At 41.5% G+C, this 14,806-nt stretch overlaps 1 protein-coding gene across 2 annotated transcripts in view; it reads left to right on the forward strand.

The window, feature by feature from the left end:
- Positions 1-13,920, forward strand: part of SNAP25 (synaptosome associated protein 25) — a 74,017-nt gene extending 60,097 nt beyond the window's left edge. The window contains exons 5-8 of one of the 2 annotated variants that reach the window (XM_033142859.1): positions 1,970-2,087; positions 6,434-6,559; positions 10,765-10,909; positions 12,998-13,920. In XM_033142859.1, the coding sequence (XP_032998750.1) occupies positions 1,970-2,087; positions 6,434-6,559; positions 10,765-10,909; positions 12,998-13,066 (458 nt within the window). In that variant the 3' untranslated portion in view covers positions 13,067-13,920. Of the gene's footprint in view, positions 1-1,969; positions 2,088-2,247; positions 2,366-6,433; positions 6,560-10,764; positions 10,910-12,997 lie in introns of both variants that reach the window. The other variant, XM_033142858.1, reaches the window with a different exon arrangement.
- The last annotated feature ends 886 nt before the right edge of the window (positions 13,921-14,806 follow it).

A 14,806-nucleotide genomic window follows, 5' to 3' on the forward strand; every position in this document is an offset into this window, starting at 1 on the left:
CTGGACCGTCCGCAGGCTGGATTTAGAAGGTGATGGGGCCGCATCCGGCCCCCGGGCCTTAGTATGAAGACCCCTGCATAAGACCCTATGTTCAATCTTGGGTAGGAATGAGGGAGGAATTTGGTTTCATAAGGCTATTGATGCAAATCTATCCAATTAACGCTTTCCGAAACCGTATGCAAACCATTCTTTTCTCTTTCTCTCCTCTTTAACTTCAGGAACCAGCCTTGTATTTGTTGTTTGTGAATCGATTTCTTCTTTTCTTCTACTAATCTGTCGAAACATGCATCTATATTTTCGTTCCAATGCAGAAAATGAGAATAGAACTTGCTTCAGGATTCTAATATTTCATTTCTTTTCCCTGAGTAGCTGCGGTGATTTTTCCTCCTTGGGTTAAAACGTTTATTTCCTATAACTGGCTACTCCACTGTGTTTGAAAGCTGGGCGCTGAATGAGACCGTTTTCTTAAGGAGAACCAACTTGGGATGGGCCAGTAACGTGAATCGGTCTACACTGGTGCTGAAACAATTGACTAAGAGGATGGTGTCTGACCAAGTTTTACTCAGTAGACCCATTGAGATTCATGACCATGACTAAGTTAGGGCCGTTTGTATCAATGGATCTACTTTGAGTGACACAGTTCAAGACCACCTATTGTCAGTAAGGTGACAACTCTACCCATGCTTACTTGAGAGTAAGACTCACTGAGCACCGTGGGACATACTTCTGAGCAAGCATGCATAGATTGTGCTGCACGGTTGCTTGCGCAATCTCAGCGCATATCATTACATTGGGGTGGGTTATTTTTGCTTCTGTAGATATAATAGTGGCATGGAACCACTGTCTCCCACTTGTGAAAATGGGGGGTGCAATTTGTGCTACCCTAAGTAAGCACCAGGCTGTGGGTATTCGTGAACATCATTTATTGTTTGCATATGAACCCACTGTGATGGGTCGGATAGTTATGTTAAACTGTTATGATGAAAAAACAGGTGTAACTCCATTGAAGTAAAAGGAATTACATTGGCCTAATCATGTCCTGGAAGTCATGGCAAAGTGAGGTAAGCAGCAAGAATAGGGAATTATGCTAGTAAAACACAGGAAAATGCAACAGTTTGTATCCTTACATAGTCCATCTGCTCTGAAGCTACTTTGGAGCATATAGAAGTCCTCTCATCTGCTTCTCTGGGCATCAAACTAGGTCTGCCGATTCTTGTAGTTCCTCCTACTGCAGTGGGGTTACTCCTGACGTATAACAATGTCACTGACAGAGGAATAAGACCCATGGTCTTCTCTTCTTTAGAGATGGACCACGGCCAAAATATCAGATCTGAAGAGCCTCAGTCTTTGAAAAAGTTTGTATCTAGACATGGATCTTAACTCAACTCCTCATATCCATTCTTAATACCATTATTAGCTGTCTACTCTCCCACCAACTCTCAAGTCAAACCAATTACATTTTCAACCACCATCAAACTCATAAGTGGAAGTACTGTAGATATTTTCCATGGAAGGCCACCATTTAAATTGTGTTGGGGTTTTTTTTTGTAATTAATGTACATACATACAAGGCAATAACCCCATTTCTTTCTTTCTCTTGGATGCCATTGACATCTTAGTATCTGGATGTATTGTATTATGTTTCTGGATACTGAGGTATTTGGTAGCACCTCCACGTTTACATTTTGTTCAAACGACTAGACGTCGCAGCATCTCATTTTATTTTTATTGTATGTGAATGTGTGCGTGCTTTACCATATTAGCAAAGGGCGTCACACTTCAGCCTCTAGGTTTGCTTTCATCTTTGCTTCAATGCATCATTTGCAATCAATGCATTGAAATGCCCCCATCACGATTCAGTTTCTCCATCCATCACTTGTTCATGTACTGTTGAAGACAAACAGCTGCAACAGCGAAACGAAACAAAAGTACAATTCATTCCATACTGTCATCCCTTTGTCCTGACCAGAGCAACTTGATCGTGTCGAAGAGGGCATGAACCATATCAACCAAGACATGAAGGAGGCCGAGAAAAATTTAAAAGATTTAGGGAAATGCTGTGGCCTTTTCATATGTCCTTGTAACAAGTAGGTACTGGGTACCAGCTCTGCTCTGTAATGTCCAGTTCTTTGTCATGAGTGAATGTCTGAAGTTTTCTTTTCTTTTCTCTTTTTTTGTCTTTTTTCTTTTCTTTGTCCCTTTCCATCTGCTTCATACTGTGGGGATAAAATACTTGTGTTTAATCAGAACAACTGGAGCGCATCGAAGAGGGAATGGACCAAATCAATAAGGACATGAAAGAAGCAGAAAAGAATTTGACGGACCTAGGAAAATTCTGTGGTCTTTGTGCCTGTCCATGCAACAAGTAGGTGTTGCCTGCCTGCCTGCCTGCCTGAAGTTTTGAGCACCCAAGGCTGATCGCAAGCTAGCAGACCTTGTGATGCTCATCCTTGCTTAAGGCACCTGGGCAGGATGAGCATGTGGCATGCAGAGAGAACAATTCTGGTTCCAATGCGTTCATCTCATAGCGTAGACCAGAGGTTCCCAAATTTTAGGGACCGACAAACCACTCTTGCCCTGCTTTTACGAAAACATAAAATAAAACCCTCCCAGGTTCCTCCTCTACTCCCCACTGTCAGCGTCCAAATTCCCAAGTGCTACGGATCCAAACATTTATTCCCAAAATCAGTTACTTGGAAACTTGAATGTTGACATGGGGTGTTTGTGGCTTCACATCAGTCCCAGTGGAGAAGAAGTGGCAGGTTGCCCTTCCCCTCCATGGATGGTCACTGGTGTGACATGGGAACTAGATGAGGTCAGGATCAAGGTGGCTTTATTAACTATTTGTGAGCCACTTGCCATCATCTCAGAGTTCACGAGTGGCTTATGGGTTTAATGTTTGGGAATCTTTGGCAAAAACAGTGAGATCACCGTAGTTGCATTTAAAATCAGGCATACCACACTGAAACCTTCACTGTGGACACTTTTAAATGATGAAGATTTCAACATTTTACAGAGTGTGTACTATGTCGTAATAACCTAAGCTTCAAACATTATGGCGCTATCTCAGAATACTGACTTTTCTCTCTCGTTCTCAAGCTTTAAAGGGAATGCTTTCTTGACCATGAGCTCTGTTCCAAAATTGCATAAAGTGACCATTTGGAGCCAAAACAATACCAACATCCTATTTAATCAGATAATCTCTCCCTGCGAGGTCTGGAGACATGCCATGCTTTCTTGTTTGATCCCAAGAAATGGGGAGTTTTTAAATTTATTTATATATATTGGCAGGAAAACTGGACCCATTTTGCTAATTGTCATTCCCCAATTGGGTAGTGTACACCAAGCAGAAATGTTGAAATGTGCTGGGTTTGCTTGCATGTTATTGTCACAAAATGAAAATGCAGCATTAAAAAATGTGATGTCTGGACTTTGGAGGGAGGCAGTAGACATGAAAGAACAGGCTTTCTGGTGGATAGCAGACTTAGTATGCACTGACACTGCATGAAGGAATTACTAAAAATACATTAATAAGTAGGCAGCCCCAAATGGTGTGTATGTCAGCGAGCAACTGAGTGTGTTCAAGTGTGTTTGTAATCTTCTGTTTCAGCATTTCATTAGTCCAACTTTACAGTAGGATATTCGCCCACTCACCTGGAGTGAATAATAATTCCTCCGGGTGAATAAATTGCCAGACATTTCTGGGAAGGTATGTTTCTTTTTCTGATGTGCAAGGCTGGATCAGTCCTTCAAAGCAAGCAGCAGAAACCAGCCAGAGCCATTGCAGAACTTAAAGAGAAAATTGAGAATCTTTCCCGGAAACAGGAGATGCCAAAATCTGCAATGGCAATAGAAAGTTTGGATGGCTGAACTTTATGCTGGCTACTCTTTCGCATAGATAAGAGAGTCAACCAGTGGGTAAAGTGGTGTGTGTGTGTGTGTGTGTGTGTTTTGAAAGGGGGAAAGAGTCTATTGCCCTAAGTAGACCTGACAATCTAAAGGAAATTCTAATCTCAAGTGTCAATTACTGTGCTAAAAAAAAAGTCACCTGAACTATCAAAATCCAAGTAGCATTCAGGCCAGTAGAATTGTTTATTTACCTATTCAATCATGTATTATTACTATTACTATTATTATTATTATTAACATTAGTTAGTCAATTTATACCAAAAGAGTCTCAAAGAGATTTAACAAGACAAAAGCCAAACAGATAAAATCAAGTCAAAGCCAAAAAGATAACCAGCAGCATACAACACAAAAAATTCTGGATTGCTTATCAAGCAACACAGCAACTTTTTTCTAACAATCCCTACTAGTATGCAGTCTGTTCCTCCGTATGGTTACTAAAAAGCACACCACAATGAGTTGTATGGGCCTTACTACCAAACATCGCTAGGATTTCAGCTGGACAGCACAACCCTAACCATATTTATTCAGAAGTAAGGCCTCTTGATTTAAATGCAACTTATTTCTAACTTAACAATGCAGTCGTATGCATGTCCACTCATAAAGAAGAGCAGCTGAGTTCAATGGGATGAATTCCTGAGTTGACATTGAGGGCAACGGAACTAGCACCTGGGTCAGCAAGTATGTGTTTGTGCTTTTAAGTCCAATGGTGGTTTATGGAACTACAGTCAAACCTTGGTTGTCAAATGTAATCTGTTCCAGAAAACCGTTCGGTTTCCGAAATGTATGACAACCGAAAACTGAAAGTGGAAGCCTCAATGCAGTAGGGAAACTCAAAACAGAAGCCGCGTAGCTCGTTCGGCTTCCGAAAACCGTTCAAAAACCGGAGCAGTTACTTCCGGGTTTTTGGCGTTTGGGAGCCAAAGCGTTAAAAAACGGGGCTGTTCGAGAACCGAGGTTTGACTGTAGTAAGGATTCTTCATTCAGCCCACTCAGTCTCCAAAAGCACCCAACTTAAAACAACTTTCTTCGTGCAATTTATAAAATACAGCACTCATTAGAAGTGTTGTTGATTAGCACATTGTTTGAAATCTATGGCCAAATGGGAAACATTTAACAGTGTTCAGATCATACGTGCCACTATTACGAAGTAGAAATATTGGACATTTCTTACTAATGGCACCCCTAATTTTCAAATTCCCCTTTCTTCCCTCAGATAGGAGAGCTTCATATTTAAAACACAGACTTGTGCATACCTCATTAATAAAAGTAATTGCCATCTTTGGTTTAAACCCCCAAGAGGGACTTCCTGAAAGGGAGATAATTCTGACAATGAGCTCCCATCACGTCCAATTTTTAATCCCGGATAGCTTTCGTTCTGAAACAACCCAAACGAATGCTGCGCATGCTAATATTATCTGTCACCTCCTGGTATGCCTGGATTTTAATTTCTCTGTGGCGACTCAGTCAAAGATGGCTCCTCGGTTACCCTGTGCAATTGAATTCGCAACGTGGCTTCCCAGGGCTGAACATTTTAAGATTTGCAGCATAGCTGAAGATCCATTTTTGCCTGTGTCCCACATGCTGCGTAGGCTGTTACTGCTAGTGCATTAAGAGAATGTTTGAACCACTGGGGTTAGCTGTGCTTTACGGAGAATGCTTCAGTTTCTTATTCATGCCTGTAGCTGGTGCATGAAAAAAAATTATATCTAGAAGAATTTCCCTTTCTGATGCTCAACTGCTACACATGCTTGTATTATAGTTATTTATCTGTTTCTTTATTTTTCCCGCACTCATCCCACTATAGCCTAATTTTACTTTTTGTCTCTGTGGACAAAGGTTTGTACATCAACTCTGGATGTATATTCTTTCCAAGTACCGATATATTATTAAAATATCTAATCTAAATTGCCATATATGACTCCAGGAGGCAAACAAGCTAAGATTGATTTCACTGGAAATCACTGAAAAGTTTGGCGGATACAAAGGTTTATTGTGCCACACATAAAAAAGCAAGTTGGCCATGGTTCTGTGAGCAAAAGAGGCCAAATCTGTGTGTTTTTTAATCTTAATCTGTTGCTGTGATGTGATGTACACACTACCCTCGGTGGTTTCTGTCTTCATGTCTGTACGGCAGTATGTTCTCTGTGTTTTATGTCCAAATATCCCATGTGTCATGAAATACAGGTTTTCTAGTTGTGTTTCATTTTTAAAAACAAAACAAAAACAAAACAACAAAAACGCAAGCCCAAATTCTTGCTGACTTGGCAATCACAGGCGACTTCATTGGAAATGAAATTTCGAAACATTGCCGTCGTTGTGGCAGCAAAACGATGAAAATGAAATCAACCCTTTTGTTCAGTTGTATGATATATCGGTATACCAGACTGTCCCGTCCCACCCCTTTGTATGAAACGCTCATTTGCTTGACTTGGCTCTTAGCTTGAAGAAATAACAACCGTCACATTTTTTTGCAGTTGCTTCTGCCCAGTTTCTGCTTCGTTACTCACCTTCTCTTTTTGCATAGGCTTAAATCGAGTGATGCTTATAAAAAAGCCTGGGGGAATAATCAAGATGGGGTTGTAGCCAGCCAGCCGGCACGCGTTGTGGACGAGCGAGAACAGATGGCTATCAGCGGTGGATTTATCCGCAGGTGAGGGTTGTTCTGGGAATCTTATTTTTACCCATTCTTTCCCCTCTTTCTTTCCTGTAACTGGCACATTCAGACCATATGGTCCTACGGAGAGGGTTTGTGGTCTTGCCATACTGTTGTTTATTCTCTAAGTTGGCAACATCCAAGTCAAAAGAGTCTGAGTCTTTTGAAAATTTCCACTGACATCCTATGTCCTATTTGGGAGCCAGTGCGGTGTAGTGGTTAAGGGAGGTAGACTTGTAATCCGGTGAACCGCGTTCACGTCTCCGCTCCTCCACATGCAGCTGCTGGGTGACCTTGGGCTAGTCACACTTCTTTGAAGTCTCTCAGCCCCACTAAACTGCACAGAGTGTTTGTTGTGGGGGAGTAAGGGAAAGGAGAATGTTAGCCGCTTTGAGACTCCTTCGGGTAGTGATAAAGCAGGATATCAAATCCAAACTCCTCTTCTTCCTCTTGGGAGGGGTTCTGAAAAACTTCAGATTGGCCCACAGGTTGATGGACTTGTAAAAGGGTAAAAGAGTACTATACTGAAAGAGTACAGTGGAACTTGGGTTACGTACCATCCTCCTTACGAACGCTTCAGGTAACGAGCTCTGCTAACCCGGAAGTAGGTGCTCCTGGTTGCGAACTTTGCCCCGGGATGCGAGCGGAAGTCGCGTGCCGGCGGCGCGGTGGCAGCGGGAGGCCCCATTAGTGAAAGTGCGCCTCATGTTAAGAATGGTTTCGGGTTAAGAACGGACCTCCAGAATGAATTAAGTTCGTAACCGGAGGTACCACTGTACTAGTAATAAAATGTACTATCACCCCCCTCTCATTCATGGGCTGTGTGGGCTGCATTTCTGGACAGGAGCACTGTTCCTAGGAAAAAGGATGGATCGCAACAGGTTCTGTTTGCATTACCAATACAGCTCTCCAGATGTTTAGATTTCAACTCTTATCAGCCCCGTGGCCATCAGTGAAGAGTTGATTATGAGTTGTAGTCCAGAACTTCTGGGCAAAGTTATACTAGTTGGTATTTCTTGATAAAATAGCTCAGAACAGCAGCTAAAGAAAGAAAAAAATAGTGGCTGATGGTTGTAGTTTTATTTAGACATTCCAAAAAAGGCAATCAAATGAAAGTGTCGATGGAGGGTGAAAACCATGTATGATTGTAAAAGAGCATTGGGAAATGATCTATAATGAATTCGGGGGTGGGGGGATGTTTAGAAGTACTTTCCCCAAAAAACCAGAGTCCTTTCTGTTAGGGATAATTCAGAATGAAATTTCCAGGTGTCAGAAAAGGTTATTTATGTATGCAACAACTGAGGCCCGTGTTTTGTTAGTCCAAAAATGGAAAATGAGCGAGGTCCCAACCAAAGAAGAATGGCAACTTTACTTGGCAGAATATGCACAACTCACAGACGTAACATATAGAATAAGAGAATTAGAAGAGCATACATTTAAAGAATATTGGAAAACGTCGATTGAATATATGGGAAATAATTGTGTACAGCTGAAAACGCTGTCAGCATTAAGATAAATTCAGCAGTGTAAATAAGTTTTGATGGATGTGATAACAGAATACTGAATGGTATCATTTATGTAAAATATGCAGGGGTCTATGATAATGTAAAATGAAGCATGGAAAGAGAAGAAGGGAAGTCATTGATATCATAAGGATGTTTAAATGAGTACTTTAAATTGAAAAACAGAAAAAAATATGTTGTTGTTGTTCAGTCGTGTCCGACTCTTCGTGACCCCATGGACCAGAGCACGCCAGGCACGCCTATCCTTCACTGCCTCTCGCAGTTTGGCCAAACTCATGTTAGTAGCTTCGAGAACACTGTCCAACCATCTCATCCTCTGTCGTCCTCATCCTCTGTGAAAAAAATATAAATAATTTATAAATAATATAACTATATATGATTTTTTATAAAAAAAATAGTTTGGACCTTAAGCACCCAAAATTAGCAACACTTTTAAAAACATAGGACTTCGAGGGATATGGTGATCAGCCAGGGTCTGCCCACCAGCAGCTGCCATTCCTAATCCTAATCCTAATCTGATAGGAGCTGTGAGAGTTGCTGTGGGTTTTGTACAATCCAGAGACCATCTCTACCCTTTCTTTTCTCTCTCCCCCCCCCTTGCCCCTTGGAAAGGGGGTGTTCCAGTTGAAGCCATTAGGTGTTGGATTTGATAGGAGGCATTTCGGCTGTCGCACAGAAACACAGAAAGCTGTCTTAAACCAAGATGGACCAATGGTCCATATAGCTTCCCCAGGTTTTCAGACAAGGTGCCCTTCTCAGTCTAACCTGGAAATTCTAAGGATCGAACCCAGGAACTCCTACATACAAAACAGATGATCTACCACAGGGGGTGGGTGAAGAATTTGGTTAATTTCACATTTAAAGGTGAACCTACCTCATTCACATTTTATGAAACGCATGAACCGAAACAACCAACCATTTGAAATTCAGTTTTCTGAATTTTGCAATGCAGTTCCCCATCATCAAGGATTCTGTACAAAAATGCATTTGTCGGGGTAAAGCATGCATTGAAATGCAAGTATTAGTGAAAACAGCATAGAAAAATATGTGGAAATGAGGAGAATTGGCTTGCAAAAAATGTGTATATTTGGGCACTGAGATCTCAAATATTTTTTATGAAGGCATATATATACATACACACACACACACACACACACACACACACACACACACACACATATATATATATATATATATATATATATATATATATATATATATATATATACTGATGTGGCAATGTGAAGAATGGAACCTAAGACTGGAATCAAAGAATCATAACATTGTAGAGCTGGAAGGGACTCTGAGGGTCATCTTGTCCACCCCCCTGCAATGGAGGAATCTCAACTAAAGCATCCATGACCTCTGTTTAAAAACCTCCAAGGAGATCCTAACACCTTCCTAGGGAGTCAGCTCTTACAATCAGCAAGTTCCTCCTGATGTTTAATCAGAGTCTCCTTTCTTGTAACTTGAATCCATTGGTTCAGGTCCTTGTTGACTTTCAGCCTTGTGCCTGTATTTAGCCTTAGATGTTTTCCAACCATGTTGGGCTGCATTCCCAAGAAGCCAGACTCCAAGAAGACCCAGTTCTCAAATATCACAGGCCTCTACCTGCTTCACATTGTCTGCAGGCTGTGCCTCAGTTAGGAGGACTTGGGCGCCCCACCAGAACGGCACCAGGGAGTGGGTCTCCTGTATGCCACAGTTCCCATGCCCCACTGGAGGGTGGGGGTTCGATAAAAACACTGGCAGGATTATTGTAACAACCTGCAGTTTTATAAGAGTATATATTGAAAGAAGATGAAATAAATGGGCAAATTAAGTTAATTTGGATATGCAGAAGATATTAAAACTAAATTGTTAAGGAACCGCAGAAAGAGGGGGAAGGAAGTTAAGTTTTGAAATGTCAAAATGATTGTGAAAATAGTGAAATGTATAAACTTGGAAAGTATAAAGAAATAATTTAAAAAAAAAATACCAGGAGAAACTGAAATGGACAGGTTCAACTACTGCTGTCTAACGCTAGTCTATCAAATCCTTATCAAATCGTCCAGGTGTGTGTTTGCATCTGAAAAGCTTTTGGTTGTCACTCATACCCAATGCCGAAAAGGGATCAGGATGGAGATGTTGCCTCGGTCAGTCCAGTGGCCTCCAAAGGGTTCATCACAGTGAAGAATCGTATCTGATAGAGGAATATTCTGGTGGCAAATTAGTACAGTGGTACCTTGACTTACGAGCGACTTGACTTCCGCATTTTTCAACTTCCAAATGACCTCCGGAAGCGAAAAAATGGCTGCCGCTTCCGAAATTTTCGACTTCCGAAGTGAAAGCGGCAGCACGATACCTCGACTTACAAAGATTTCAATGCACTTTTTTCGACGTACTGATTTTTTTTCCGTTCCGAGATGGCAGCTTCGACTTACGAGCACAGCTTTGGAACGGATTAACTTCGTAAGTCGAGGTACCACTGTATCTCAATCTTTTAAGGATGTATATACCACACTTCAGGATAAAATCTTTCCTGGTTGGCTTAGAAATGAGCACCTGTTTCATGACTTTCTGACAGTAAGAAGCGATCAAGTGCATTGCTCTGAATAGGCAAAGAAGTCTAGCAGTTCGGGACGAATGTGTAGCTTTATGGTGCAGTTCAGATTACCTTTACTCCTTACTACTTGACAGGGTAACAAATGATGCCCGAGAAGGTGAGATGGATGAAAATCTGGAACAGGTCAGTGGCATCATTGGAAATCTCCGTCACATGGCACTGGATATGGGCAATGAGATTGACACACAGAACCGCCAAATTGACAGGATCATGGAGAAGGTAAGGGCTCACCTGCTGTTCATACCCTATATTCCTTGTTCTAAGCATGATAATAGGTTTTTTCTGGATCAAAATTATGTGGGTTTTTCCCAGTTTGTGGGGTTGTAGGGACACGGGTGGCGCTGTGGCCTAAACCACTGAGCCCCTTGGGCTTGCCGATTGGAAGGTCAGCAGTTCAAATCCCCGCAACGGGGTGAGCTCCCATTGCTCGGTCCCAGCTCCTGCCAACCTAGCAGTTCAAAAGCATGTCAAAGTGCAAGTAGATAAATAGGTACTGCTCCGGCAGGAAGGTAAACGGCGTTTCCGTGCGCTGCTCTGGTTTGCCAGAAGCGGCTTAGTCATGCTGGCCACATGACCCAGAAAAACTGTCTGCAGACAAACGTTGGCTCCCTCGGCCAGTAAAGCGAGATGAGCGCTGCAACCCCAGAGTCGTTCGCGACGGGACATAACTGTCAGGGGTCCTTTACCTTTTAGGGGCAAAACATTTAGCTTCCATGCTAAAATGATGGGTGCAGGGACTTCCCTTTTAGCAGTTATATAATGGCTTCAAGGCATAAGTCTCATGGCATTTGCATGAAATTTGCATGTGGTGTTTTTTTCTGCTCTAGATAGATACCTCTAGGCCAGCCTTTCTCAACCTTGAGTTCCCAGGTCATAGAATTGTAGACTTGCATAGCTGTCAACTTTCCCCTTTTTTAAAGGGAAATTCCCTTATTCCGAATAGGATTGCTCGCAAGAAAAGGGAAAAGTTGACAGCTATGGACTTGAAAGGGACCCTGGGGGTCATCTAGAAGGCAGGAATCTCAACTAAAACATCCATGACAGATGGCCATCCAACATCTGCTTTAAAACTTCCAATAAAGGAGAGTTCCCAACCTTCCAGAAGTCTTTGGTTGCCTCAAAAGATAATTCCTCCATAATGCATATAGGACTAGGTATCAAAAGATCAAATCAGGGAAAAAAGAAGACAGGTATCTCACCATGTGCAAAAGACAGGAATGTAAGATTGAGACTGCCACAAATGCACACCTTTGGGGAATGAAATCTGCAGCTAGGCAGTTTTTCATTATCCAGTAACTGAATGTAGTGACAGATCCTCAGCGGACTAGAGAATAAGAACAGCAATGTTAGCTTTTCAATGCCCAGCTGTACCATTTGTTAAGGGAACTGGAATGGCCTCTTTCAAACCAAATATAAAATGCATCATGCTTTATCCTGAAGTTCTGGAACTTCGCTGCAGAAGACCTTTTCACACTTGCACACAGTAGCTATCAATAAGTGGAAAGTTCGACTCATCCGAATGTGAATTTGGCTTTATTGTCTACTCTGCACGTATCTAGAATCAAAGAACCACAGAATCATAGAATTGTAGAGTTGGAAGGGACCCCAAGGGTCATCTAGTCCAAACCCCTGCAATGCAGGGATCTCAGGTAAAGCGTCCATGACTGATCCAACCTCTGCTTAAAAACCTCCATGGAAGGAGAGTCCACTACCTTCTGAGAGAGCCTGTTCCACTGTCAAACAGCTCTTACTGCCAGAAAATTCTTCCTGGTGTTTAGTCGGCATCTCCGTTCTTGTAACATGAAGCAGAGCAGGAGAAAACTAGCTTGCTCCATCTTCCATGAGACAGCCCTTGAGATATTTGAAGATGGCTAGCACATCTCCTCTCAATCTCCTCTGTACCAGGCTAAACATACCCAGCTCCCTCAACTCTTCCTCATAAGGCTTCGTTTCCAGACCCTAACTCATCTTGGTTCCCAGATGTTCTTGAACCATAACTCCCATCGTCCGTGACACTACCTAGGAATGCTGGGAGTTGTAGCCCAACAATTTCTCGGGACCCAAGGTGGAGAAAGGCTGCTCTAAGAAAATAAAGATGGTGGTTGGCTCGTTTCTCGCCAGCACTGAACTTTTGGTGCACCCAGCTGCCCTCTAAGCAACCTGGGTCATCCCCAGGTAGACTGGACTGGAATATTACTCGGGATAAACTTCAGCCAACTCTGATCTGGGAAACAGTTGTTCTGTTGCACCTATTCCAGAATTACACCTCTCTCTCTCTCTCTCTCTCTCTCTCTCTCCCCCATCTAGGCTGTTTCCAACAAAACCAGGATTGACGAGGCCAATCAACGTGCAACAAAAATGCTGGGCAGCGGTTAGATGTGCCCCTGTGCTGATTCTCCTTCTAAACACTGTCCGCAAGGACAGCACTTTCATGCTTTTTTTCTCATGGTATTTACCGACTAGGTTTGCACACATGCACATATCACAAAAACACACACACAACAACAACAACAACCACCCCACCCCTCTCTTTCTGCTCTCCCAGCCCAGCCCATATCCCAGTTGTAAATGTTGTCCTGTGTAGGTTTGTCAGCTTTCCAAAAATGATACTTGTAAATTATTATCTTCCAGATCTCTTCCTTTCCAAAGGTTGTATATAGTACTGATTCGATGGCTATAGCTCATGACAACGTTCAATATATTTGTTGGATTTCTATCGCCCCCTCCCTCCCCTCTCCCCTCTCCCCACATTTCTTTCTTTCTGTCTGTCTGTTTTTGGTTGGTGAGGTTTTTTTAAACAACAACAACAACAACAACTTTATGATGTTTTTTGCTGAATGACAAAAAAAAATGTAGGAATGCTCAACGTGCTGTTAAACTTTTAACTATACAGTATTGTTCTTGTAAAACTGTTAACATTCCACAGAGCCACCCGCAGAGTATTTTCTTTGGGTGTCATGTCGTTTAAGCACTTAAAAATTTGGTGGTTTTTTCTCTTTCTCTCTCTTTCTCGGTTCTCCATCGCTCTCTCCATTGGTCGTTATGAGTTCATCGATTAAACAGTGTGGAATTCTATAAGTTATAACAAGCATTGCACTAAAAGAATAATAATACTAATAAATAAAAAGTGACGTGATTTTATGCATTTATTGCATGAGAAATAGACTTTTAGACTCCTTAACTTAAGTGAGACTTTTCCATGGCATTAGTGACATCGACGACGACAAAAAGAATTTTTTTTAAATTAGCATGCTCCGTATTGGGACACTGTCAGGACTATGTTATAATACCAGCAAGTTTGCAGTAGTGCCATTTATTTCTTCTTGTCAATATATATATATATTATATTATATTATAAATATAAATATAAATATATATAGTTATGAGCCATGTTCATTTCTTTTCTTTTCTCTTTTTCTCCCCCCCCCCTTACTTTTAATTTCAAAAGAGATGGATTTGGCACTCATTTAACCATTGCCAGCAAATTAAATGTTTGGCTGATACTATTGTCAAGGACAAAAAAAAATATTAAAAAATGAAGAAAAAAGCATCAACAGATAAGAAATAAGTGTAATATATATAGTTTGTCTGCTGCTTTCAAAGACTGTCTTTTTCAGGCGGGAGGGAATGGCTATCATATGAAATGTTGCAGAGAAATGTAATTTTTATAAGGCTCTCTCTATCTTTCTAGCTACTCTCTCTCTCTCTCTCTCTCTCTCTCTCTCTCTCTCTCTCTCTCTCTCTCCTCTCTCTCTCTTTCCATTTCTCCCCCCCTGCCCCAATGTGGTTTGTTATTGGTACAGTTCTCTGTTTGCTTACCTAGAGCTATGCACACCAAAATCACTGCGATGTTTAGCAGCTGTTATTAATTAAAAAAACAAAAACAAAAACAAAAAATAACCTACATGAATGAAAATCTAGATAAAACTGTGAGATTAAATATAGTTGCCGCATGTACTATGAAATTCCTTCTGTCTCCTGTCAGTTTGTGACGTGATTGACATTTTGTAGCTAGTTTAAAAATATTAAAAATGATAGACCCTCCGAAGGCTTTTCTTAATCTGTTTTTGTTGGCTCTTTGCTGCCCATACCTTGTTATTCCCCACCCATCAGGAA

Source organism: Lacerta agilis, chromosome 3, assembly GCF_009819535.1.
Source record: "Lacerta agilis isolate rLacAgi1 chromosome 3, rLacAgi1.pri, whole genome shotgun sequence".
Lineage (NCBI taxonomy): Eukaryota > Metazoa > Chordata > Lepidosauria > Squamata > Lacertidae > Lacerta > Lacerta agilis.